Source organism: Plodia interpunctella, chromosome 9 (assembly GCF_027563975.2).
Source record: "Plodia interpunctella isolate USDA-ARS_2022_Savannah chromosome 9, ilPloInte3.2, whole genome shotgun sequence".
Lineage (NCBI taxonomy): Eukaryota > Metazoa > Arthropoda > Insecta > Lepidoptera > Pyralidae > Plodia > Plodia interpunctella.
This window is the reverse complement of record NC_071302.1, coordinates 3,191,725-3,215,973: the sequence shown is the minus strand read 5'-3', so window position 1 is coordinate 3,215,973 and position 24,249 is coordinate 3,191,725. Positions and strand designations below refer to the sequence as shown.

The window sequence follows — 24,249 nt, the reverse complement described above, 5'->3', positions numbered from 1 at the left end:
CTGATTCGATTTAATCATTACCAAAGCAGATTCTTTGCTAGTCTTTTTTTCGTTGCTTTCTAAGTGATGTAACTTTGGAATGTTAAATATGTAACTATTGATTTACAGAGCCAACGCCAAATAGCATTTTATAATAGACAAGCATTACTTCTAAGAAGGCAAAGATCAAAGTTGGTCACCGCAACCTATCGATGGCAGTAATACCAGAGGTGTAACACGCGCTTTTCTGTTATTAAAATGTATAAATTTTTTTAATAACAGAAAAGCGCGTGAAGCACACACACAAGAACAGATATATACCAGACAAGACAGATATATTTCCGTTTACTACCACTAAAGAAAAGAATAATAACTTATGTAATTAACAACATTGAATTACAAGTTTATGAACATTAACTGCTATTAAATGTACAAACAAAAAACAAAACCATTAATCGTAATACAAAGCAAATGCGTTTAACTAATTGATTTCGAATCCATCCAGTCAACTTACAAGCAATTAAAATTGTACTACACTTTCTAACACAAGTAGGCATAGACTACCAGTTTCCACGTTTGTTTTAATTTCTAACACCAAATATGCTCAAACTCTCCCAAAATAATGTTTGCTGATAAAACAAAGCCGGCCTTTTGACGTCAACTCGATTTAAAAAAGTACACGGAGTTTATTAGCTGTATATAATCTCACCTTTTTATCCCTTGTGGGATATATGGGACGTTTCGGCGTTGTAACAATTATGTCTATTATTTTACTTCTCGAAATAATAAGTTGTTTAAAGCAAGGAAAATAAACTCTAATTAACAAAGCTACTTAAATCAATTTTAAAGGGACAAAGGCATAGAATCAGCGAAAATAGTCGGAATAAGTACTAAATCTACTCAAAAGGCATACATAGGTACATAGTAATAAAATTAAAATACTAAAAAATATTGGTCGCCTTGTCTTAAGTCTTGCGATTCTGTAAAGTTCGAATTACAGCTCACTCTCAATTGGCAAACACTCACTTCACCCTGGAGTGGTTTCTGAAAAGAGTCTGTGGCATAAAACTTAGTAGTACTTAATATCTTACAGTTTCATCAGATCTATACTGGTAAATTTATCCCCTACGCGTCCAAAATATTTATTTACACAGCTGTATTATACGTTCAAATGCATAGGACATGACGCGAATATGTCAAATGGATAGGACATTAGACATATTCGCGTGACGTTGTCGCAATGCAGACAACCCAGTCTTGAAAATACAATTCGAACACGCGTTGAAAACCTTTCAACACTCAAGGACTATCAAAGCCACTTCATAACCGCCGTTCCCCCTGTTGATTTACAGTAATATTGGCAACCAAATGTTTAGTGACAACCTCGCATTGTGCAACAAAAAAAAATCCATATTATAAAAATACCGATCACAGAACTGGAACTGTCGTAAACGCAGCCGATCATAAAATTGAAACATCTATTTATAGAATATTCCAAATTCCATGCAAGTTCAACATTTTATCTAAATTTTATCATTGGCAGACATGATTGGTTACTTCAGGGCAGCGCCGGAATGGCCACACCTTCCGTCTAATTAAAATTTAACTGTGGTCGTAGGCGCAGGCGGTGGTGACACATATTCTGCAATGAAAATAAGTAGTATAGCATTATCATTTTTAGCCATTTAAATTGAAATATTATTGTTATTTTGAACTTTTCTTTTTCCACTCAATGACCACCTTCCTCAAAAATTTTGCAAATGTTATCTTTTATTACTACATATGTTTAAGAATAGTATTTCTAGTATGTAATTATTCTACAAATTCGTACGCATCTGTTTGATCGCATCCTATCCTATCCCTTTGGTTACATTACCTCTGGTTCAGTAGTTTGCTAATGTAGCATATTCATTCGATAAGAATCACCAGCACCAATCAGCAAAGCTAAAGCCCACCTGATGGCTGCGGTAACCACCCTCTTATCTTAAGTTGTCTTGGATACCTATATTGCTTTCATTGCATAATTTTTGTGAAAATTAACTGGGACAAATGTTTAAGAAATTTGATTACATCTTCGTGATTTTAACTTGCAAAAGACAGTTACCGTTATGACTGTTTGTGAGAATTTTGCATACATAGATACCTAAGTACTTTACAAGGCAAACCTTTATTTTTCTTTTACTGTCATATGTAAACACATATACGATAGAAGCAGGAGACATATTTTCCATATATTCTCTACTTACATTTTACTGTTCTAGGCTAATGTAGGATTTAGCTGCAGTGAATAATACAATGTGGGATAAATTAGAGCATTTATAATATTTATACTCCACAAGCGTAAATTTTCAATATAAGGCGACACAAGTGTCGTTCCAAGGAACGCCCTGATAGAACACATTAAATATATTTTTCTTTAGTAATGGGTCAAAACCTCGCAACTTAAAAAAAAGTTTTAAAAATATATAAAATACTCAGTTAAAGGGCAGGTACCTATGCTTTTGTGATACCTACCTACATATTTTATTTATTACATCCAAAACCTTCACATAGTAGACGTACAGAGTTGAAATACATCCAGAGAAACATAAATGCTGGGTCCACACTGTCGTCGAGCAGTTTACCAAATTTCGGAGTTCGACGACAGTTTGGAGCTGGCATGTACTAACTACCTACAGCCTACTAACAACTTCCTAAACTTGTATTAACTTAATTTATAGACAGTGCGATCTAAATTTAAAAAATTACTTTCGTTTATCCGGCACTAAACTCCCACCTCAACTAATTGTAACCACACGATTTCCTAAAAGTGGTACATATAAACCCGTCAGAATGTAGTTTAAAAGTAAAAAGAATTCGATGCATTAATCACTATTCGGTGACGTTATCGAGTAACAAAATTGATCGGACATATAAATCGCTGTAAGCTATATGAATGTATGGATTCTGTACACTCATTTATAATTTTGGGCTTGTCATTATCTTATCAAAGAGTCTGCAGTTTGTATGAGTAGGATTTTCTCCGTATGTAAGTAACATGTGCCATTTATTCAATGTTTCACTTCGGGACCACACGGGTCGCGTTGTTAGTCCATTTGACCGCGACTGTTCCGTGTGGTCCAAAAGTGAAAACCTCAATTCACACGATGCTTTAGTTAATTGATAAATAAATAGGTTGTCTTTATTTAAACAGAAACAGAATAAAGGGAGCAACTTTCCTCAATATACCCACCTAATTTGCGTATTGTTACCATGTGGTTGTAACTTGCAACCATGTTAACCACTTACTATTATAATAACCGGATTCGAATACCTGCCACTAGATGTCGGAGTAGGTGTCGAAAAAGTCATGTCAAATGCCTTTAGGTAACTTGAATCAAATCTGACACCAGTGTTAGCAATAACACACTCGGTATTATAATGATGATGAGTACCTACTATAATAACTTATTTTTTCTTATAAAGAAAAAAAATGATTTATTTGATATCACAAACGTAAAATAGAACAAAATTATTGTAGAGGACCTGGGACCTGTCGATTCACACGCATGGAGTCTTAACCACTGGACCAACACGGCTAATAATAATTATATAATAATAAAGAATAAACTCCATAACACGATAATGGAATCCGTCCAACAATTATATATATCCATAATATATATCCATAAAAAAAATCAACCATAAACAAACCAGGCCCATTGACACAGATATAATTAAATTAAATTATAGATATTCCCACATCGATCTAATCTCTAACTTTTACAACTAATGCTTGTACAAATGTGTGTTACACATCCGTAATTTAGCTTTATAATGCTATCAAGTGATAATAAAATCAAACTTGCTTCTAATTAGGATGTGTGAGTACTTTCAATTTCCTAATTCGATATCTGGTATTCCAGTATCATTAGCTTCTTATTATGTTAATTTATGATGCTTTTATAAGAAGAACAAGAAGTCTGGAAGATAAAGAACACACAACTAACGAAATTAAAACATGCAGAGTGTAACTGCGAACTGATTAATAAAATCACATAATTAACAGCAATAAGTGAAAAACACCATCGAATTGTACTAACACATGTCATATTTACCTTCTTTTATTTAGTAACTTATATAATTTACCTACTATTATGGGTTAAGTAATTTCTTACATAGGACCTTTGTATCAGTGCCCACATCATTGGACACTGAGGGTCAGTTATAAATGGTTCACCCGTCTTCAAATTAGAACTCGATAGTTATTGTTACTACCTACCTATTATGAGCTATTTCGAGTTATTGGTGCTCCCATTTTAGGACCATTTCCCCCACAACCTAACAAGCATAGTTGAATTGAATGATAGACTATAGATTAATAGCTTTAAATTTAAGATATTGTATCATCTATCAAGTTGTAAAACAATATTTTTTTTCGATAGGTCAACGTAGACTGGTTGCTTCAGTAACCTGGATTAGGTTAGAGGGTCGGCGGATATAACCTGATGCGTCGTCGCTTCTAGCTAAGGAATGCTTTGGTTTTATGGCGCGAGATGGGAGCTGCCACTTTACCTTACTGCAGTAGAAGGAGGATAATGTTTCAACTATGTATGTAAGTACATTTGGTGCAGTAAAATCGGTCAGGACGTAAAATCCTACAAAACATATGCGAAAATATCGTAAAGGAATCTACACACAGTTTATTTAGTTTAGTATGCGACTATTTCCCACTAGATGGCGATAGGCACTTGTAAAAGGTATGTTACAATGATCTTGACTATGAAATGACTTGGAAAAATCTGTCTGAGGGACCGAAAACCCTAGTATTTATTGATATAGTTCTACTTGACATTTCTACGTGTTCTTGAAAAAAGGTCTTGACAGACTGATGGATAGACAGACAATGTAGTGATTCAATTAGGGTTCTACCTTTTATTTAAAATTTTATTGTACGGAACACTAAAAGTACCTAATGATTGATGACAAGCCATAATTTGGATAGAAATTACGCCACAGTTTATGAAGTTGATTGATCAACTGATTTTCTCAATGAGCTAGATGTCCATGGTCAGTCACGTACAGAATGTAGGAAAGCTGGTACGTGCCCGGTTTACGCGGATCCGCAACAAAAACGCGATTGTGATGTGTGATGTGATGCCCGCGCGGGCTCATTCTGATTCTGATTGCTCGAGTGTTAACTTTTGAGCTCAGAAGCGCATAGACACGGCTCGCATTTTAATGTGTTCTGATACGTATTTTCTGATTTCTATCAGAATTTTTACTTATCACACAATTTTGATAAAAAATACTTCTCTTTTACTTTACAATTATAACAATCACATAACATTTGATTGACATATTTCAAGGTGTTTGATGATTTTAACGAAAAAATTTAATTAGCTACATTTCCATTATTGTCAAATTAAATTTGCATAGAAAGTCAAAAAGTTGTATTGGGTGTTTCAAGTTTGAAAGATATATTTCAGGTACGGTACTTATAATGGTATATTTTTTTGTATTCAGGGCTTTCAGTCTTGTCATAATTATAACTTATGTTGTCATTGAGGTAAATATTTAATGAGAGGGTCGCGACGAGACTCATTACATATACACATATTTACTTCAAGGCACCCTCGCTCGCTTAGGAAGTGGGAAGATATGAATAGAACACGAGCTACCTATCTCCTTTGTGAGTGGCGATAACGAACAAAAGACTGCGGTCTTTGAACGGACCACGACATTATTGTAGATTTGCTCGGTCTTTTGTGATTCAAATGTGATAGTAGTACAGTAATGCCCTTTGTAGAATTAATTTGTAATTTCTGAAGCATTTGACGCAAACGGGTTTAAATTTTTATTCTCTTTTTGAATAATTATCTTATGTAACATAACAATTTATGTCTAGTATAATTTTGATATCTTTGATGATGTAGATCATCAATAAATTATGGGCATTCTTTATACAACTATTTTCTAGTAGCCTAGTAGTAGTAACCTAGAAGTAGTCATGTCACCTTTTTGAAAATATTATAATGTTCTAATATCTGAATATATTGGTGGATTTTTTATTTAACTAAATGCACAGGAGCTTTGGGTAACGATATGACTATACAAATTCACTTATTAATTGATCAGAAAGTCGATTTAATTTCTATGCAATACATGTTGTAAAAAATTGTTAGATGTTTAAAAAGCCACTTTGAATATTGGATACTTTAAACGCAGCTCTTATAAATTGTCAAGTTGTAATAATAAAAGGAATCCGCCGCTTCTTCCACGTTATAGTTCTAAGTGCACGCAAAAGTACCAAATGTGCATAGTGAACAGGCGGTGCATATAAAATTAGCGCTCCGCTGACCGCCTTAAGATAAGTAGGGACAAATTGGTGAAAACTCGCGCACTGCCCGACAAAAGTAAAATCACTTTCTGTGCCTTTGTTGCCTAGAGTATGCCCACGCGTTGGAATTCTGAGGAGAGCTCCGATTTTGATTGCTCCGTCTCCAATCACACCTGACTATTCCAAATAGACCATTTTCAATGATTAAAAAGTGTTTTTGTACGAGAAATATATTGAGCGGATTAGCTAGATGCTATTGATTTTGATTAAATTGATGATTGGAATGTTTAGTAACTACTAGTCTTCTGTCTGAAAATCTACGCAGTAGCAAAATAATCAATTGGCACATTGTGAGCACATTCTTTGTTTTTGTATTACTACTAGACCAGCATTGAAATGAAATCAAACGCTTATAGGCTTATAGGTAATGATTTTGGATTCATTTAGGAAGGTATGTTTTCTATCATGGAGGCAGTTTATCACAAGACTATAAATTATTTCGAATGGATAAATATGTAATTTTTTGTATCTTATAATTAACTTCTTTTAGGAGTCATCACAATAAAGAAACCAAAAGAAAGAAAGGAAAAGAAAAGTAGATCCTTGAATTTAGGTACAGTAGATAATTTTGAAGAATGAAATGCCATGAAAATTAATTCCTGTCACAATTCGTACCAAGTGTCTTTTCGCTTTCTTTAGAGTTTAGCGCCTTATGAATATTCATTGTGCGTCCTGTAATTATCTGAAGAAAGTTGACTAATGTAAAGTTTCAACAGCCTTCACGAAGCACACTCTCCTTTCATTCGCATTGATTAAAATCTCAAGTTTCCAAATGTATTTTACCATTTCTACTTACTTATTATTCTTATTATTGTTATTATATCATTATATGCTCGCGACCCGTCCCATGAAAAAACATAATAAATTATACATACAAACTCCTCTTCTTCCTCTTGAATTAATATATCTATTTAAAAAACAGCCTAGTTTCAAAGATCTAAGCATATGTAGGGACAGACAAACAGCGGCAAACTACTTTCTTTTATACTCTGTTGTGATGTAGTGATGGTAAAACAAGAACAAAATACAGTTACACAATTATTATATACACAAAACTTTTCAAAAATTAAATGCTGTGGGATACTGAAACTCAAAAAATTATATAATTTATTGACAACAAAAAGGACATTATGTACATACATACAACGTTCATAAGCTTAATTATAAATGTTTATTAAGCGGGTCCACCATTCAACCATCCACCATCAAACTAGGAATAACCTGTCTCTTGATTGGTAGAAGGCATTACGGAAGATCCGGTAGATGAAGTAACTAAAGTTATTTATGTAATAGTGCTGGAGTATAATGTACATGAATTCCATAATTCCCAAGCTAAATGAATCTGTGTTTTGGCAATTATTTTATATAATAACGAATAACCGAAATAAAATGTACCCTACGCTCAGAAACAGTTTTATACTGATAAAATGAATTAGCGTCTGATATCACAATATTACACCCTATAAAAATTATCAAACTTTGTAAGTTTAGCTTCCTATTTATTAAAATGTACGGAACTCGAAGATAGAAAAAAATGTCGACGTGAGCGCTTTAAATTTGAAATTTAGATCCTACACTTTTGGGTCAGCTCGTCAGAATATTTGGCAAATCAGTATGCTTCTGAGTTAGTTTTGTATATCAATTTTAAGATCTAGATTTAAAAAAAGATCTAGATTTTGTACGGTATTAAGTATATTATTAACTAGCTTTTTCCCGTTGCTTCGCATGAGTGAATTCCTTTTAAGAACTGAAATTCACGAAGTTTTATTTTTATTTTATTTTCCTGGAAGATTATTGGCTAAACAGATAATGTAATAATAAAAATAAGTTATTTCAATTCTTTTATCGCGTATTCTAAGACTGGTAAAATTTATTACTATGATTCAAATTCGTATTTTTTGTCATCTTTAGTTCAGTTCCCCATTTCTCGCTACGATTTCTACTACCTGTGTGTCTCGTTCCGACTTGTCGAACCAACTTGTCCAACCAACTTGTCCTGTCCCGTTTTCTGCAAATTGTCCCATTTCGTTTCCTGTAACGTGTTCCATCCCGCTACGTGTCCCATTCCCGCTTCACGTAACGCGGGGCGAACATTTCATGGACCTCTCTTTTTCTTTAAATAATAAAGTTTCGCATAAATTTCCCAACCTACCTACCAAAAATGACAAAGCTTCATACAAACTTGCAACCCCTATTTCAAACCTATAGAGATGAAATTTTCAAAAGTTGGTAAAAAATAATAATAAATTATTTTTTTTTACCAACTCCAAATTTAAATTGAAAATTTCATGTGTCTCACTTCAAAAATTACGAAGTTTCATACAAACTGGCAACCCCTATTTCACCCCCTTAGGATTGGAATTTCGAAATATTCTTTCTTAGCAAACGTCTCCTAGTCACAATCTACCTTCCTGCCAAATTTCATCTTCATGGGCTCGGTAGTTTCGAGATTTCGTGACAAGTGAGTGAGTGTAGCATATAGAAGAAGAAGATATAAAGATTCTACCAACCATAAATAACAAAACCAATTTCATTGGCCCTTACTAGTTATAATGACACAAAACAATATTTATTAAGATGTATGTATTAATTTCAGTAAATATTAAGCTATTGAATACATAAAATATACGATAAATGACGAGAAATCATGTTTTATACAAGAATCATTATTGAGATTGACGTCGTTTACGACGTTTACGCAATTATTTTACTAGAATGGAAGTTATATCTAATTCTCACTGGTTTTATGCTTAAATAGATATAAATCAAATAGCCATTTACAAAATGTATTTGAAATAGGGTTTAGTAGATACTCAAATTGCAATATTGAATATTTGGTATAACGTTTTGCCTGGGATCAAACTTTCGATTTTGCTTTTCAATCACATCATAAAAAGCTATAAAGTGTGGCCCATTTACACAGATTAAATGTAGGTTGATAAAACTAGTATTAACGGCTCGAATTTTGCTAACGCCAAACCTGTCCGTCGCACCTGTGGAAGGTATGTAGCTCAAATAATTAAAACTTGTTTCAGACTTCATTTTACTGATTATATTAACATGCTATTCTGGATCTGGATAGTGCATTGATGAAATGACGTTATAAGTGTGTGATGGAATAGTCTGTTTGTTAAGTTATTAAGTAAAGGAGTTTCTACGAATGAACGATCCAGTAGAAAGAAAATAAGCTAGCAAAAATTTATCAAAAATACAATCTCCTTGCTTTTGAATTTTCAGTTATATTCTACCCGTGTGTGCACCAAGTTTCATCAAATCAGTCTAGTCGATTTTGAGTGAAGGGTCATAAACATGTGTGTAACATTAATTTGTTAGTGATATATAATATTTACAATTTCCTAAAAATTTTATCTAAAACCTCCGCAGATTTATAACATTCATCAATTGACTCAAATAGATTGCTCAAATAATTGACCTCAATGTTACGGACTGATACATGGACACTATATACGTACTTTAGACAGACATTGAGTAAACTTAAAACCAACAAACAATGCAAATGTGAGTTAAATTGAGTCAATAGTGTGTCAATGCCTAGGTATATCTGGCCATTAATATTGATTCAACAGCTGATTAATGTTGTAGCCTCGAAGGTGCGCCGGCGCCATCGTCCACACCACATAAGAGTAAGTCAGACATCGATATTTATGTAATACCGGCACCAGACTATCGCGGAAAAGTTCGTCGAACTTAGACAGATTCGGCGTACATTGCTGGTTTTTCATTGAGGCAAATAAAACACTCATACAAACTACGCAATGTTTGTGCTTTGATTTTTAATTTTTTTAATTTGGAGCCGGCGGCGTATAGTCTCTTCACTCACAGGCTATTTGTCCACGGATTGACATTTCAACAGATCGACATTTGCCCACGAATGGACATTTTAACGGAACGAGAAAAAATTAGACTGGCTAAACTTTTTCATGGACTTTTGCCCACGCCCGCGGTCGTTTTTTATTATAAAATATTCCTTTAGCTAACATTAATGTTAGAAATAAACACAAGTAATCATTTGAACTCAGTATCCAGATCATTAAAATTTGAGATAAGGAACATGTTAAAATTAAAGCTCATTAACTCATGATAAAGAATCATTAAAGAGTATCTTAACGAGAGAGAACAAGCTGTTATCGGAATACATAAAGTCGTTTATCCCACTCCCTTAGAGATTGACCGCAGAGCCAACACTGTTTTGTCTAGAAAGCATGGGATTGCTAATAAAACATTATTGGTTAGTTGGTTTTTAGAAAACGCATAAATCATATCCGTAAAGACCAGGTGACACCGTAGTATGTATTAAACAATAATCCACCGGACAAATAGGTTTGATACCTCTTCATTTAGAAGAATTTTCACCGATTTTGAAGAATCGGCAATGTTCAAATTTAGTTCCAATAAAACAACTCAGATTTATAAATTCAGGTCATAAAGTAGCAAGTGACTTTGTTTGTATCATAATATGTCCATTAAATTTTAACGTCCAGTCCTCTATTCCAAAAAGATTTGGAATTTTTTGGACATAGATGTCATTATAAGTAAATATCAGCCAAATCTACTGCTATAAATTTGACGATCAATAAATAAGTCGGCCTGTGTAATTAACAACTAGGATACTATTGATGGTGATGATACCTTGATCACTTTTACTGTATACATATCCTCTCGACGCTCTCGACCATTAGTCGTTTGACTGTAAGAGATTTCGACATGGAATAAGTCCGCCGTTATACTGTACGTACAAGTATAGATACAATACAACTAGATACAATAATTTAATAAACAAACTTGAGCAAATATAAGTGATCTATATCGCACAGATATAAAAACATTACATTGATTTTAAATCTGTGTCTATATCCAATATCTTTGAATAAATCAGAAACTGTCTATATTCTTATATTGGAAGAGTTTCGTGGTCTTGTCCTCAGCTCAGGGACTAAAATGAAAGTTCACGAAGACGTGCCGCCAGGTATCAAGGGTTTGTTTGAGTTGGACGTAATGGAATCTACAAGTTTGTCCATAACATAGACTCAGTTTTTATACTAGATACCGCAACTGGTACAAATTTATCCAGGTTACTGGTACAGGTTTATCCTAATAACAAAAGACAGTTTTTAGGCATGCACGCGTGCCTAAAAACTTCTTTCTGTCTTTTGTTATTAGGATAAACCTGACAAGTCAAACATTTTTCAAGTCGTGAATGTATCTTATTGTTATGTAATATACAGTTGAAGTAAATTGAATTGTTATCTTCTTAGTACATCAACATCAGGCGATTGTAAATTTCATTAAAATCAGTTCAGTAGGTTTTGCGTGCTAGAGTAAGAAACTTACAACCGTACAGTCAACAGCACAACAACCTACCCATATTCATTGCAAACTCGCCGCTATTACTACGTCATAGAGGTTCACGTAGGGTAACTTGATGTGCTTTTGACTGTACGTGTACATACGAGATCTCCGGATCAAAAATAAGATACTTACTTAAGTAAAGATACTTACCTTTACTTAAAGATTATCATAGATACGGTTTCTAGAAATATTATCTGTGGTTGCAACTTCTTTAGATTCAGCAGGCGGATGTGGCTAAGTCGGACTCTGTAGTCGGACCGTGATTTACTTGGTTAGTATAGTTGTATAATCTACGATTTAGTGAGTATTGATTCGATACTTACCTTTTTCTATAGAAAACTAGCAATGTATTTCGGAAATGTGAAATTATCGCGATAACCTTAAGTCCTTTTGAATAAGTGAAAGAAATAGTGTCAGTTGTTACTAAATTAGATACAGATAGATAAACTCTTTATTACACCTTTCACAAGGAGTTATAAGTTACAGCAACATATTCAAACATAATGAGTGCAAAAGCAGATTTATCGCTAATAAAATTTCTTCCAGCCAACCTCTGGATGGAAAGAGAAACATGTAAACTAAGAGGGTGCAGTAAACTGAACAGTACTAAAGGAGCTACTCGTATTAGCAATAGAGCCATATCTAACACTATTAATACACAACAAGCTTGAAAAATATTCCTCATACGATTGATTAATTAATAAAAATTAGACAATATTCGAATTTTGAAAAGTCCAGTCTGATTTCTAAAATCAATGCCAAACGTCTCGAAATAACGGCGTCTTCTTTCGAAAATCACGAATCTAATTAAAATTTAAATATTTATCATTTTGACATCATTAAAAAGGATATCTTACCAGAGTCGGTGTAATCTTGTGATTTTTATGATATTTCAAATCGTACAACGCGCAGTCTTGCGTCTGATGCAGAAAATTAAGAACGATTATTGATATGTTTTAGGTTTTATTGAGTTTCATATGAGTATAATGTGTTCAGTTTGATTTGATAATTTTAATAACAATTTTTTTAATACGCTACGCCACGTTTTGCCTCGAAATATAAGCTTACAAACATAATAAAGATTTGACGGTAATCATTATCATTAGATTATCGACATATGGTTCCGCCCTAGAGGACTCCTTGTACCTACGTGGCGACTAAGGGATACAGAGCCTAGGCAGCTTGGCAACTTTAACATTCTTGACGTCAGGCAAGCGGCCCGTTGTAAAATCACAGCCAAGTTAGAGGTTTATTTTTTGCGCTGCCGCTGGGCTTTACAGCTTCACAGCCCCGAATGCAACCGGGAACACGCTATATGAGAGAGAGAGAGAGAGAGAGAGAGAGGTAATTGATGATTTTTACATGAAAATGATAAATTAAGAGAATTAACATTTATCAAACTTAAAAAATATCCACAGGAAGCCGCGGACTACATGTAACTAATTAATTCATTTATTTGTAATCAATTTTAACTAAATCATTAAAACAATTTTTAAAAATGACGTTATACCTATTGGATCACACCTAGGAAAACATATATTGTCCTCTATTTTCCTTATTGGTCTAGCAAACCAATATCCCATTGATCACAATAACACTATTACGGTAAACGTATTTAAAACTCCCGAACACATCTACAGAGGAGCAAAAAAAAAATGAGTCATTGATAATGTATTCTGTAGCCGTCCTGCATTAGTCCCATACATTGATAACTGATGTTTTGTTAGTTCGACATTACGGATTGGACGTCAGTTTGTTTTAAAATGTTGAAGGTAGTGTTTTGTTTTGTACTTGTCAGTGCGGTTTTCGGCAAATATGTGGATAAAAGAAAGTGTCCTGAAGTGAGGGCTGTTCCGCATTTCGACCTTTCACAGGTGGGAGTTTATTTATTTTTTTGAAATGAGTTTGCAAGTGATTAGTGCTATTTGCAGTTAATATTCATTACCTCAACTGCTAGAAGATTTTCAAGTGAAATAAATTTGAAAAAACCTACACTTAACGTCGATCTTGTAAAACCAGAAATCATATTTTTCTCACATTTGCTAATCTTCATATGTTTGGTATATAAGTGTACTAGCTACGCAGCAGGGCTTCGCTCCCGAGGGAATTTCGAGATAAAACGTATATAGGATAATAATTTAGAGCTTATAAATCATTTTAACAACTTCATATTTCATAACTTCATATTTTTTTATAATTATACGAATAGGTTCCATTTCTTTCAAGACAGGTCTGTCGATGTTCTAAAGTTAAGTAAAAGTTCATCGCAGCTACGCATTACGCATACCGAATCACTATTTGCGGCAGTTCGAAGATAGGCTGAAATAAAACAAAATTAAGGTCGCGTATTTATCACCCCTTATCCCGGTAACACCAGGGTTCATACAAGTGAAAAAGTTTCCTATAAAATATACGTTCTTTTACAACAAATAGCAGTAGCATTTGTATCTATTTGCGATGTCAAGTACTTTTGCCATTTCGTAGGATCCCGCACTATACGATAATTTTATTGATACTAGTTTGTGATCTTAGTTACTGTTTCACGTAGAGTATACTGAACAGATTTATCTGATAAAGGTTTCAAGCTAAAAATTAAAACAAATAAAGTATCTACTTCCAATGCGCTGCGCTGGTGAAGAAGAAGCGGCTACGGCGAAAAGAAAATCATCAATTTCAAACTTATAATCTTATAAGTTTATAAAAAATATACATACACAACTATATATATGTATTGCAATATTAATATTATTCCCATTAAGCATTACAACATAATACTGTGTTTTACGATGCGTAGGCGCCGGACGCACATGATTGATAGCGAATGTCCACCATTAATAACTTCCAACACGTCAACTTTGAGTACATTTTATTTATATTATTTAATTTGCAATGTCCGAATCTATTTCCTAATAGAAAGCTCCGTATTGATTAAAGTATTGGCAATTTATTGTGCAAGGAGAGAAAAGTGAAAAGTAAATTGCCTACGACATTGGATTAGATTTAACTAGCTATGACCCGGGGCCTCGCTCTCGTAGGAATTTCGGGATAGTACCCTATCGCTTTGAAATTTGGTAACACACCTGAAATAGTAGCTTACATTCTACCCGTGTACCAAATTTCAGCGAAAGCTGTGCTGTGAAATAGATTTAGCGTAATTGAATAACAAACTTTCTGAAAGTTTAGCATTTATAATATTGGTGGGATTATTTAGAAGGATAATGTTTTTGGGGAAAATAGTTGGAATAGCAGTTGGACTGACGCAGCATCATGCTTTTATCTATACTATTATTATAAAGAGATAAGCGTTTGTGTGTTTGTAACTTTGTGAGTTCTATGTTTGAAGCGGGTAATCTCCGAAACTACCGATCCGATTTCAAAAATTCTTTCACCATTAGAAAGGTACATTGTCCAAGATTACTATAGGCTATATTTTATCTCAAAATTCCCACGGGAGCGAAGCCCCGGGCAACATCTAGTTACTTATGAAAGTGTAGTCGCGCAACTCGCGTACACCACTTTTAGCTGGATAGCGTTAATTACAGAAATCTTAGTTTTTGTTGATCTATGCAGAAATAAAATAGGAACGACGGACTTATCCCATAAAGGGATATTTTCCAGCAGGAAAAGAAATTCAATTATAGAGATTCTGAAATAGTGACAGGAATAATATGCATTAATTGACGACCTCGGTGGCGCAGCGGTAAAAGTTCTTGCCACTGAACCGAGAGGTCCCGGGTTCGATCCCCGGTCGGGTCATGATGGAAAATGATCTTTTTCTGATTGGCCCGGGTCTTGGATGTCTATTTATATATGTATCTATTTATAAAATATAGTATCGTTGAGTTAGTATCCCATAACACAAGTCTCGAACTTACTTTGGGGCTAGCTCAATCTGTGTGATTTGTCCTAATATATATATTAATATAATTATTTTTTTTTACAAATGAAATCGTTGAATTCTTCGTTCTAGATTAAATCGTTGAGTATTTATATTTTTTGCATATTATATTTCAAGGCCAGACTATAAGATATACTAACATACATACTATCGTACCAGTTGCATAGCGGTACAGATAGTTAGCATTCTCTATTAAAAAACGATATATTTTTTATTTTGATTTCTAAATTAATCTGAGGCAAATCTTATAATCTCAATGCCATCAAAAACATGCTGTAAAAAACCCAAGTCTCGCAGCTCAGATTTTCTACCGTAAAAAGTTGTGAGATCCATGTAATACCAAGTCGATTAATTTATTTAGTCCCTACATAAGGGACCTTCTGTCTTAAGTTATACGCAAGTTATTATCATATCAATATTTAAAATCTTTTAGGTTTTTAATAAATAGATCGACTTGGCCATCACATGAAAACACAATGTAGGTACCTTACAAGTAATATATATTATATTTGCCTTACAAGTAATATGTATTATATACTAACATTAAAAGTAATTAATTGACTTTTAATTACTTTAAATAAACGTAGTAAGTACCTACATCAAGGGCCGGTTGGCTATTGCACCGCTTGTTGATAAAGTATCAGATAGCCTAAATGTAACATATCATATAGATAACGTTAAAAATTGTGTATCAGCGTAGGATATGGTTAACTGACTAATCACATCAGGTAGATTTATCTAGAAGTTAGTTTATCTGTCAGATTACCTAAATGTATCATATCGTATAGATAGCGTTAAAAATTGTGTTTCCCAAGTGTTGGCTAGGGCTAGGCCAGTCACATAATGCAGATTTATCTAGAAGTTAGTCTATCTGTCGGATTACAATATTATATTTTATCAGAAAGTGGTGAAACAGGCCCTGTCTCACCCATACCATAAGTTACTACTACAAATAAATAAATAAGGGAAGAAAGATGAACCACCAAGCTTGTATCGCAACACAGAAACGGGTATACCCGGAACTGCAGTAAAATATTCGTGATCTCAGTTACAAATACTTGCCCGCGCTGGGAATCAAACCCAGGACCCCCAGATAGCGGGCGTGTGTGGTGACCACTACACCGCGGACGTCGTAAATACGAAATGAGAAAAAAATATTAATTACCCCACCAACAAAACAGGTGTGTATGTGATAGCTCAATGTGTATACATTAGCATACATTATTCAATATTTCATTGTTGTATTTACATAGGTACACTCCTTCGAAAGCTAAGTAATACTTGTTCTATGGGACAATTTGTCCGGACATGTTATTATAGTTTCACTTTCTATTGCAGGTTAACTTACTATGTAAATAATAGTTGAGGCGGTTTAATATTAAGTACCTATTTATATGTTTAGGTCGGTCTGGGAGCTATATACAGAGAATGTTCCAGCTATTACTCCACCCGCACAAGTAGTTGCCAAGGTCAGAGAATTGTAAAAAATATGTATAATCTAGATAAAACAGACATATTTAGGATCATTGTTATAACTCATAGACTGCAACAATGCAGCTGGAACTATATAAGAAGATTTAAAGTTGGTCGGAAAGTCCATTTTCAAAAAGTATGAAATTATACAAATAAATTTAACCATCATAAATAACAAACATTTTGTAACGACTTTTATTAAGAAATCATCACAATAAACGTAATATTTAATGTAGCTGTCGAACAAATCATATCTTTCTTCGCGAACATTTTCGCACGTTGTGACGTCACTTGTTCGTGTCATTTAGTATGGAGCGTTTGGACGAGTCCAAAAATGTGTGATTTTATTTTTGTCGTATCTTTGAAAGTATTGTAATTATCACAGTATTTTTTCACTGGTGTTTCTAATGATATATGAGCCTTCGAATAGTCATCAAAACAAAAAATTGGCAACTAGCCTATTGTAAAAGGGATTAGATTATCAACTGGAGATTCTACATAAAGGAACAGTATAATAATGTGTACCTACTATGTAATAGGCACATAATAGGCAATTAGCTGAATTTTGACTGTCTCTGCTCTGTCTAGCGTGACTTTCCCACGGAAGCAGTGCGGTAGCCTATGTTCTTCTTCCTTCTTACTTCAAATTACTTTCTCTCATTTGAGCGTATTCCGGAGTTTCTTCCTCAGACTTTGAGCATCGGAGCCCAGGTCCGCTTTCTTACTTTTTCATCTCCACTACGAACGGTTGTCGGCATCCCTAGTTGTCAGACCGTTGGCACGCATATTAATCCATACTTTAAACTACATGTACTTATCCAAAATTCCAAAAAGACTGGTTGAGTAGGTAAAGCGTGAAGAGGTAACAAACAAACTTACTTTCGCATTTATAGTAATATTATTTAGGATGGGCTAGTAACCTGTAACTATTTTAAAATCTCAATTCCATAAACACGATAACTAGCTAAACGTATCTTTCAAATTTCACAACTCTTTGCTCTGTGCCCACCGTAAAAGACATACCTAAGTTGTAGGTACATAAGATAGAATTTTATTATTCCAAACGTACTTATAAAACTTCTTCTTTGTCGTCCACCATTACTCCGTAACTACTTATCCAGAAATAATATAATGTAATCCAAGTTATACTATTATAGGTTTAATGACTACTTGGATTACATTGTCACACATAAATTTAGTATAGTATGAGTATAGACTCATTAGAAAAACAATTCAAAAGCAAGAGTATCGATAAATAATATCTGTTTGTATTTTTCCCAATGCTTGAGCCTGTGATAAAATCATAAGCAATCTTTTGTCTCCGCACTTATGCCGCCTAAAATTATTTAGGATACCTATATTAGATGTGAAGAAAAAATAAATATACAAGTTTTTAAAATATTTTATTTCCGTATTTGTTTTTTAAAAAATTATATCATTTTTTAAGCATGTTGTATGAAAAAAAAATTCCCGTTTTTTTTTTATTCCCCGTATTTTGCTAGTCTAGGCCAGGATCACAATAAAATTTAAGAATCTACCAACTGCTTTTCCTTTTGCGCAGATTGCAAAATTTAATCCAAGGAAGGGACTATAAACTGGAGATGTTGGTAACCTGTCACAATTTAATATCACCAAAAAGCCCACCAAACAACGCGGCCTTCAAGTTTCTCATAACATTGTTCTTTCTACCTCGTACGGGATAAAGATGTGATACTGTATCTCCGTTAATATTTTATTCCAGATTCTTGGTGACTGGTTCGTAGTGGAGTACTATGCTAGCGAAGAGGAAGCCCTATCCTACAGCTGTATGCAAGCCGTCCTCTCCCAAGATGATCACGTTCAAGCTGAAGGTAGGTGCTATGCTCTCATAACAGAAGGGGCGCATCCAATAATTTAAAAAATATTTTTTCGAGTTATTTACTTAGAATACTTACAACAAATGCGAAAGTTTGTACATTACAAAAAATCTACTGGGCAGAATTCAATTAAATTTGGTAGGTAGATACTTGGGCAGAACATATATTACCTAGGGGTCTTTTTATCGCAAAAAATATTTAATTCATGTGAAAGGACATAAAAAATTTGCTGAAATTGACGAAATCACTGAAACGTAGAAAGTTTTCATAGTTAATTAATGTTTAAACACATGTTTAAATTTTCCATCATTTCTTCTCCTATTTTATCAGGCGCTTTTATCAGCTATTTAAAAATGAGAATTAACAAATACTTAAAACAATCATTTAGTTTTCATACTTGCGAAAGTCTGTCGTCATGTATTCACGACTAAACTACTGAGCCGATTTTGATGAAATTTGGAATAAATCTAGTTAAAAATAAGTTATAAATCTTCGGGCAACATCTAGTTTCATTCATACATACATTTATAACTTTCATACATTCATATTAAATTAATGTATCTATGTTGTCAAGTCGTATTTAATTTTATCATACTACAGATGGCACCGTAGAATGGACCCCAGGTGTCACCATGAACTTCACCTACCGCTTCGCAGATGACCCTCTAGGGGAGAATCTCCTTGGCAACATCACTTGGCGCGTGGACCTCAACGAGCCCGCTCACTGGACTCATTCTGAGATCACCTGTAAGTAGAATAAACTTTTGGCGTCACCAATATCATCTGCCTCAAAGTTAATTATATAGGGGAGAACCAGAGTACAGAACAAGTTAGATAAGTTCGTGGGAATTTCATGCGGGCGGAGGTTACAAGTTGCCTTATAAGTATCTGTATTAATTGGAGATGAGAATTATATACCTGCCATCTATTGTTTCGTTTCAAAGACTAAGATATGTTTCTCTTTCTTATGTAATTGAAAGATATGACGATATATATGTATTTAATTGTTCTTTCCATTATTTTTTCAGACGACGGTATATATAACACTTATGTACTGGACACGGAGTATAAGACTTGGGCGTTGCTTCTCCATTGCGCTGAGCAGAGAGAGGGTGCTAGATACCTGAGTGCCTTCGTTCTGTCCAGGAAAACGACGTTGCCCAAAAATGTCATGGCCTATCTAAGGGATAAACTGCCGAGGTAATTTGCAAAAAAAGTCCTTATACTTACGAAAAATAAATCCGTCATGTCATGACAGTGGAACTCACGCGGTGAGTGTTCCGTACCTTGATTATATACTTAGGTGCACGTATTGTGATATTTTCATTTTCGTTTATTACATATTTTTTTTCGAAACTGCTAGACCGATTGTATTGAAATTTGGTTTACATATCGAAATTTATACATAGTCACCAAAGACGGGTTAGTAACTTAAATTTTAGTGGAAGTAAATTAAAAAATTTACCGTCATTTTCCATTTAAAAAATAGGAAAAATGGTAAGAGTTGTGAAAATTGCTAGAATCAAGAGAAAATAAAACAAATAACTCGATAACTAAGCACCTACTTATATTCATATCAAGGGCTAAATATACTATTTTATAAGTATCATTCAATATCAAGATATTACGATAAATAACTTACCTAAGTATAATGAATTTAAGATAAAACAACTTTTAAACTTTCGCATCCCACGATTATAGTCATGTTGATATGACAGCGGGCATTAAAAAGGTAGGTACGTGCTCGTTTAGTAGGTAAACAAAAAAGTACCTATCGTATTTATGTCTGCAGGCTTAATTATGTCTTATAAGAAAACCGTTTCATTACCTACTGATAGCAAAGCTTCTACACATACGCATTACCTTATTAAATTCAAAGACAGAGAAAACTGTAGATGCGTGGTTAGCGTAGCCACATGAGATAGAATATTCAATACCACCTGGCAAATCGACCTAGGCTGCCTGTTATTATGTAAGAAACAATAATGGTAATCCCGTAGTCATTGTTTAATGCAGTTTCTTTTGGCATTTCTTCTCAACAGTGGTGGTTTAGAAATGCGAGGGTCAAAGCAAAGAAACAAACATTACAATTTTGAAGACTGTGGCTGTAATTTTACGACTGCAGCATGACGTAAACATTCTTTAGGAATGCAAGTCGTTCCCTATCAAATGCCAACGTTATGTATAGGTCCTACCTTAAGCATCTTGTAAAATATCTACGGGAGGATATGAGGTGGTCTTATTCTAGGGCGGAACCACACGCCACATGTCTATAAGTTTTCTCGGTAAACGATTAAATCCTATGTCAGCTCGGAACCAGAAATATTAAATAATATGGGCCCATTTATATCGGAAACCAGTTCAAGTTGCCCTGATACAGCGATGGCAATAGGCCAATACGTATTTTGGTATCGATGCCAAATTGCGATAAGTGAAGTTTAGTAATTTATTTGAGAGGGAATTTAACTTAGGAAAGTGCCCGTTCTTTTTAATTTTGTGGGTAACTTTCTTCTGAAATTGGAATCACATCAATTGTATTTTTATTTCTAGGTAAGTAGGTATACTATTCTTTCCTGATACAATTTCTTAATGATAACTAAGCACCTACTTATATTCATATCAAGGGCTAAATATACTATTTTATAAGTATCATTCAATATCAAGATATTACGATAAATAACTTACCTAAGTATAATGAATTTAAGATAAAACAACTTTTAAACTTTCGCATCCCACGATTATAGTCATGTTGATATGACAGCGGGCATTAAAAAGGTAGGTACGTGCTCGTTTAGTAGGTAAACAAAAAAGTACCTATCGTATTTATGTCTGCAGGCTTAATTATGTCTTATAAGAAAACCGTTTCATTACCTACTGATAGCAAAGCTTCTACACATACGCATTACCTTATTAAATTCAAAGACAGAGAAAACTGTAGATGCGTGGTTAGCGTAGCCACATGAGATAGAATATTCAATACCACCTGGCAAATCGACCTAGGCTGCCTGTTATTATGTAAGAAACAATAATGGTAATCCCGTAGTCATTGTTTAATGCAGTTTCTTTTGGCATTTCTTCTCAACAGTGGTGGTTTAGAAATGCGAGGGTCAAAGCAAAGAAACAAACATTACAATTTTGAAGACTGTGGCTGTAATTTTACGACTGCAGCATGACGTAAACATTCTTTAGGAATGCAAGTCGTTCCCTATCAAATGCCAACGTTATGTATAGGTCCTACCTTAAGCATCTTGTAAAATATCTACGGGAGGATATGAGGTGGTCTTATTCTAGGGCGGAACCACACGCCACATGTCTATAAGTTTTCTCGGTAAACGATTAAATCCTATGTCAGCTCGGAACCAGAAATATTAAATAATATGGGCCCATTTATATCGGAAACCAGTTCAAGTTGCCCTGATACAGCGATGGCAATAGGCCAATACGTATTTTGGTATCGATGCCAAATTGCGATAAGTGAAGTTTAGTAATTTATTTGAGAGGGAATTTAACTTAGGAAAGTGCCCGTTCTTTTTAATTTTGTGGGTAACTTTCTTCTGAAATTGGAATCACATCAATTGTATTTTTATTTCTAGGTAAGTAGGTATACTATTCTTTCCTGATACAATTTCTTAATGTTATTCATCTACCTATTTGGAGGGATGAAAGTATTTCTCAAAAAAAATGGGAACTTTTTAAATTGGTAGACAACAATATAATTTCGAACCTACGAACTAACAATAACTAACGAACCACAGATTTATTTAACAAAAAAAATAGGTTCTTTTAGACAGACTAAAAATGAGAAGAATCTATACGAAATATGAAAACAAAGTACCTACTTGACGTAAATAACAAGATTTATATGATAACAACATAAATACGATAACATACCAGGATCTCTAAATTTTTGACAGCAAACAAGTCCAAGACACGCCATTGTTTTTAACTTCAATCTTTATCATCATCATACACAGCCATTTAAACGACCCAAACATTCTAACCATGATCAATCCTTTTTCAATATTTCCAGATACGACGTGGACGTAAATTACGTGTTCCCAATTTCGCACAACGACTGCAAATCCCAACCAGCTCGTCCTGACTTCTCCCCGATCCTGGTTGAAGTCAACAGCAAGATCCCCAGGAAACCAGGAATCAGTTACAATATTGGACTTGGTCACTAAAAGCAAATTACAATTTATGCGCACATCATTTTAAGCACTCTTCATTGCATTATTAGTGATTTTGCTTCTTAGTTAACTTGCTATATATGTCACCTGATTAGGAAAGTTCTGTTCATTAGGAGATTAAAATTTATCGCATATAATTATGCATATTACAGCTCATATCATCATTCACTTCAACGTCGCTTTGTTTATAAATGTGCGTAGGTATTGTTTAAAAATATCATGATTTTGTTACTTCATTTGTTTCAGCATTAAATTACAATTCTATAGTATGCGATCACCTAGCAACACACAATACAAAAGACGTAGCTCATATTGTAAATAACAAAATATGAATCAGTAATGTATTTACCCAATAAGATTTTATAAAAATAAAGGCAATAACTGATATTAAAAGACTAGAAAAAGACTATGAGTAATTTATGAAATAAAATGTTTACTTTAAATCTTTTTATTTACAACCGAACCAAATCAATAGAAGGATATTGTCAAAAGTAAACTTAGATCTAACAGTGGATCAAAGAAAAAAATCCTGTGATCCACCAGTAGATCCTAGTCGGTGGATCAAAGAGAAATGAGTGCTAACAAAATACCCGACACCCATATAATTTATATTTAACAGGTATTAGTATTGCGTTTATATAACACCTAACATTTATGTATCATAAATTTCAAAAGGAGATTCACCACTGACCTATTCAACATGCGTTTCAAGGATAAAAAAACACAAGAACAAGGCATCTAGCATGGGACAATAAAATTTTTTACGGCTATAGCCGTATAGAATGAAACACATGTCAATGTTACCTACAAATAACGATAGGGCACGAATACTCCAATGCTAATTGGTATGCCGCAGGGAAGACGTCTAGGCCCGCCGCGATCTATAGCTACGTACAAACTTACGTTATTGTTTTAACATTCAGTGCTGACCGTGTCAAACTGGAAACAATACGTGTTTAAATAAAACAGTACATGACGGACTATGAATTTTCACAATTATTTTGAAGGCGAAGTTTTTCATAGATTATTTTAAAAACAGAATATCCATGTCGATATTTATTTTGTCTAGAGCGTTTTTATTACACCTTTTTTACACATGTAGTA

At 33.9% G+C, this 24,249-nt stretch overlaps 1 protein-coding gene and 1 long non-coding RNA gene across 2 annotated transcripts; one reads left to right on the top strand and one right to left on the bottom strand.

Annotated features, from left to right (window-relative positions):
- Positions 1–12,677: 12,677 nt before the first annotated feature.
- LOC135309783 (uncharacterized) lies at positions 12,678–13,398 on the bottom strand. The gene is made up of 2 exons (XR_010369990.1): positions 13,239–13,398; positions 12,678–13,039 (listed from the first exon to the last, which is right to left on the bottom strand). It is a non-coding gene; the product is annotated as an uncharacterized LOC135309783 (long non-coding RNA).
- A 37-nt stretch (positions 13,399–13,435) lies between these two features.
- Karl (karl) lies at positions 13,436–23,588 on the top strand. Its single transcript, XM_053749746.2, has 5 exons — positions 13,436–13,602; positions 18,841–18,949; positions 19,556–19,702; positions 19,984–20,155; positions 22,986–23,588. The coding sequence occupies exons 1-5, from the start codon at positions 13,492–13,494 to the stop codon at positions 23,137–23,139; spliced, it is 693 nt and encodes a 230-aa protein (XP_053605721.1). The 5' UTR covers positions 13,436–13,491; the 3' UTR covers positions 23,140–23,588.
- Positions 23,589–24,249: the final 661 nt, after the last annotated feature.